Below are 4,906 nucleotides of genomic sequence, written 5' to 3'. Positions count from 1 at the left end.
CCGCCGACGTACGCTGCAGGATTCTCCGTGAACCCATTTTATAAGAGTGCTCTCATATCGCCCGACATCTACAAGGATCTTACTGTACGAGAGGTGGTGAGGAGACGACGTAGTGATGTTGATATGGACGGCGTTCATGTGATGGAGAGGGGTACCTTCTATCAAATCTTGCTGCATTGCCTTCCTTCAGGAGCATTGGAGACGGGGGAGAAGCAAGGGAAGCAAATGGCACTTCCGTTCAGAGTCCTCACCTGGGATGCAGAGGTGCATGCAGCTCTGTTTGTTCTACGGGTACGGGACTTGCCAAAGGGATTGTACTTCTTGGTGCGGAATGAGCAGCATCTTGATCGCCTCAAGAAAGCCATGAGGTCTGAGTTTGAATGGGACAAGCCACAGGGTTGCCCTGCCATGCTTCCGCCGTACCGACTGGCACGAGGAGATTGCCAAGAGCTTTCCAAACAACTTTCTTGCCATCAGGTATGGTTTTCTTTCATAATTTTTACTTTCGTCGCTAAGGTTAGACTGCTATATTATATAAAGTTAAATGTCGGATTATAACATTGAACACATGAGTAGAAGATGAGAGTTGTAGAGATGAGAATATTAAAGTGGATATGTAGACATACAAAAAGGACAAAAATAAGAATAATAGAGATGAAGATATTAAGATAGATGTGTGGATATATAAGAATGAACATATAGACATACGAGAATAGACAAATATGAGAATTGTAGAGATGTGAATATTAAGATAGATGTGTGAATATACGAGAATGAACATGTAGACATACGAGAATGGATAAAGATAAGAATTGTAGAGATGTGGATGTTAAGGTAGATGTGTGGACATACAAGAATGGACAGAGAAGAAATAAGAGTATTAGAGCGAAAGTCAGGATTCTATTTATTGAGAGAAAACTCCGGAAAATATATTTAAACTAGTACGAACATATATTTAGACGATCAATAAATGTTCCAATTAAACGATGTGAAAGTAAGATAAATATGCACATCTAACAAAGAAGAGAAAGATCAAAAAAGACTTGGTTAGTAATGATAAAATAAATTTTTTTTTAAAATATAGATGATGATATAGTAGAAAATAGAGTACAATGATGTAAAAGGATCTATATAGCTTACCTCATCTAGTATGATCAAGTTTGGTTGTTGTTGTTTGCATTGGCCGGTCCCAAGCCCGGATAAAGGAGGAGGGTTGCGTTAGGTTGTCAGCCAACGTTAAACTAAGGCAAACACTCATGAATGGATCCATTAAACTATTATGTTAATGCTAGGATGTTCCCCGGAAGGAACGCGTTGCAGGGTCCGACTGTAACGTCTCGGTAAGGACCGCTACATCTCCATCAGAACTTGGGTGTAGTGTTAAATGAGCAAAAGTTCTCACACCATAGGTTGGGTAAGAATAAAAATTATAGGAAAATTAATAGTCTAAGATTTAGAACATGGAATATAGGAACCCTTACTGGTAAAACAATGGAAGTAGTAGATACGATGATTAGGAGAAGAATTAGTATTTTGTGTGTACAAGAGACAAAATGGGTAGGCGAAAAGGCAAAGTTGATAGAGAACTCGGTTTATAAGTTATGGTACACAGGGAAGAGTAAAACAAGAAATGGAGTTGGTGTTATTGTAGATAGTTCGTTAAAGGATGAAGTTATAGAAGTAAATAGAAAGGGGGATAGAATTATAGCTCTCAAAATAGTAGTGGAGAAAGACACTATAAATGTAATTAGTGTATATGCACCTCAAGCAGGATTAGATGAAAATACCAAATCAAGATTTTGGGATGACCTAGATGAAGTATTACAAAATATTCCATCAAATGAAATGATTTTAATAGGAGGTGATCTAAATGGACATGTTGGAGTGAAAAATGAGGAATATGAGAGGGTGCATGGGGATTATGGATTTGGAACAAGAAATGAGGAAGGTAAAACTATACTGGATTTTGCGATAGCATATGATCTTATACTAGCTAATACGTTTTTTAAGAAAAGAGAAGAACACTTGATCACATTTAAAAGTGGGAATAATAAATCATAAATTGACTTTCTTATGGTTAGGAAGAGGGATAGAAAGATTTGTAAAGATTGTAAGGTCATTCCTGGAGAAAGTTTAACTACCTAACATAGGTTAGTAGTATTGGATATACGTCTTAAGCATAATATCCATAAAAAGAAAATATCCACTACTCCTAGAATTAAGTGGTGGAAGTTGAAGGATGAGAAACAAAACATATTTAAGGAGAAGGTAGAAGGACAAATATTAGGTGAAGTATACGGTGACCCTACTACGACATGGGATAAAATGGTATCAAAGTTGAAAATAATAGCCAAGAGTATACTCGTCGAGTCAAAGGGGCATGTACCACCAAGTAAAGAATCTTGGTGGTGGAATGAGAAAGTACAGGAAAAAGTGAAGGAAAAACGAATAGCCTATAAGAAATTATATATTTGCAAGAATGAAGAAAATTTAAAAAAATATACATTAGCTAAGAAAGAGGCTAAAAAAGCAGTGAATGAAGCTAAAAATACAACTTTTGAGCAGTTATATCGAAAATTGGATACAAAAGAAGGAGAAAAAGACATTTATAAAATAGCTAAAGTGAGAGAGAAGAAGACAAAAGATATTAGCCAAATAATATGTATTAAAGATGAATGCAATAGGGTATTAGTAAATGATGGAGAAATAAAAGAGCGGTAGAAGAGGTATTTTCATCAACTTTTTAATGAAGGTGTAGGTGATCAACTTAACTTAGGTAATTTAAGCAAGTCAAATGAGTATAGAAATTTAAATTTTTACCGTAGAATTCTAATTTCAGAAGTAGAACAAGCTTTAAACGGAATGAAAAATGGAAAAGTCGTTGGACCAGATGATATCCCGATAGAGGTATGGAAGTGCCTAGGGAAACAAGGTATTGAATGACTTACAAAATTATTTAACATGATATTGAAAACAAAGAAAATGTCAGATCAATGGAGAGTAAGTACTCTAATTCCCTTATATAAGAATAAGGGGGATGTACAAAATTGTGCAAATTATAAGGGCATTAAATTAATGAGTCATACCATGAAACTTTGGGAAAGAGTAATAGAAAAACGATTAAGGAAAGAGACTATGATCACCGAAAATCAATTTGGGTTTATGCCTGGTAGGTCGACAATAGAAGCTATACATCTTCTCAGGCAACTAATTGAAAAGTATCGGGGGCAAAAGCAAGATCTACATATGATATTTGTTGATTTAGAAAAAAGCTTATGATAGAGTCCCAAGAGAAATTATATGGAGAATTCTAGAAAAGAGGAGTGTTAGCGTCGTATATATTGACCTAATTAAGGATATGTATGAGGAAGTAACGACTAGAGTGAAGACTTCAGGCGGATTAACTGAAGCATTTCCAATAAAGATAGGGTTACATCAAGGGTCAGCTCTAAGTCCTTATCTTTTTACACTAATCATGGATGAACTTACTGGACACATTCAAGATACCGTACCATGGTGCATGTTGTTTGCAGATGATATTGTATTGGTAGATGAGACACGTGAGGGAGTAAATGCTAAATTAGAATCTTGGCGAGAAACACTAGAAGAGAAAGGTTTTAGGCTTAGTAGAGTAAAGACAAAATATATGGAATTTAAGTTTAGCAATATTGAACGTAATGAGACAAGTATTAAAATAGGAGATGATGAGTTGTCTGGAACTGAGAGTTTTAAATATTTAGGATCATTTTTGCAAGCCGATGGAGGGATTGAGAGAGATGTCTTACATAGAATACAAATAGGATGGTTGAAATGAAGGAGAGTATCAGGTGTTTTATGTGATCGTAACGTGCCTCTAAAACTTAAAGGAAAGTTCTATAAAACGGCAGTTAGACCTGCCATGTTATATGACGCTGAATGTTGGGCTATGACTCGAGCACATGAGCAAAAGATGAGAGTTGCGGAGATGAGGATATTAAGATGGATGTGTGGACATACGAAGATGGACAGAATAAGAAATGAGAGCATTAGAGAGAAAGTTGGAGTTGCATCTATTGAGGAAAAACTCCATGAGACACGTTTAAGGTGGTACAGACATGTACTTAGACGACTGATAAATGCTCCAGTTAGGCGGTGTGAAACTATGACAAATACACATATCAAACGAGGGCGAGATAGACCAAAAAAGACTTGGTTAGCAACAATAAAACAAGATAAAATTTATTTAAATATAAATGATGATATAATAGGAGATAGAGCTCAATGGCGTAAAAGGATTCATATAGCCGACCCCACTTAGTGGGATAAGGCTTGGTTGTTGTTGTTGTTGTTGTTGTTGCAATACAAGGCCTTTAGAAAGGTAATCCTATGTTTTTCATGTATCTTATTAAGTTCTGTTATTGAAAAGTGTTGTTCTACCTAGAGAAATTGCAAGAGAAATACTTGGCTATTTAATCAATGTCTTGTATCTAGCAAATTGAGCAGATCAATTGATCTGAGCTTTGTTAGTGTAGGACATTGCCTCAGATGGGTGTTTTAGCCTTGGCATGGTTGCTTGTTTCGAGCCAATTTTGCATGAAAAAGGTGCTTGGATGTATCCTCGTCTGTTCTGGGAGACTGGAGTTCTGGGTCAAATATTGTACCTTGAAGCACATGCAGTTGGTATATCGGCTACTGGAATTGGTTGCTACTTTGACGACGGAGGTATGTGCTCTTTAGATGCTATATTAATTTTTCTATACCTGCGCGTTTTGTATTCCATTACATTTTGTTGTCTCTTCGATCTATTTGAATTTAGTTCATGGATTATTGAAGATATCACAAAAATGGCTAGAGTAGAAACAGAATTAGATACTGAAACCAACTCGTTTAGTTCCTGGTTGGAATCTAAAGTACACAAAAACCTCTT

At 36.0% G+C, this 4,906-nt stretch overlaps 1 protein-coding gene across 1 annotated transcript; it reads left to right on the top strand.

The window, feature by feature from the left end:
* Window positions 1-123: 123 nt before the first annotated feature.
* LOC141817531 (uncharacterized) lies at window positions 124-4,701 on the top strand (the record flags this gene model as incomplete). The annotated part of the gene is made up of 2 exons (XM_074705171.1): window positions 124-477; window positions 4,512-4,701. Coding segments are annotated over exons 1-2 (544 nt in total), but the record flags the coding sequence as incomplete, so codon positions are not given.
* Between the last annotated feature and the right edge of the window lie 205 nt (window positions 4,702-4,906).

The sequence above is a fragment of the Curcuma longa genome, unplaced genomic scaffold (assembly GCF_044706935.1).
Source record: "Curcuma longa cultivar G26 ecotype Majalengka, Jawa Barat unplaced genomic scaffold, ITB_CL_G26_1.1 contig_20829, whole genome shotgun sequence".
Lineage (NCBI taxonomy): Eukaryota > Viridiplantae > Streptophyta > Magnoliopsida > Zingiberales > Zingiberaceae > Curcuma > Curcuma longa.
This window is presented reverse-complemented; position numbering and strand designations above follow the sequence as displayed.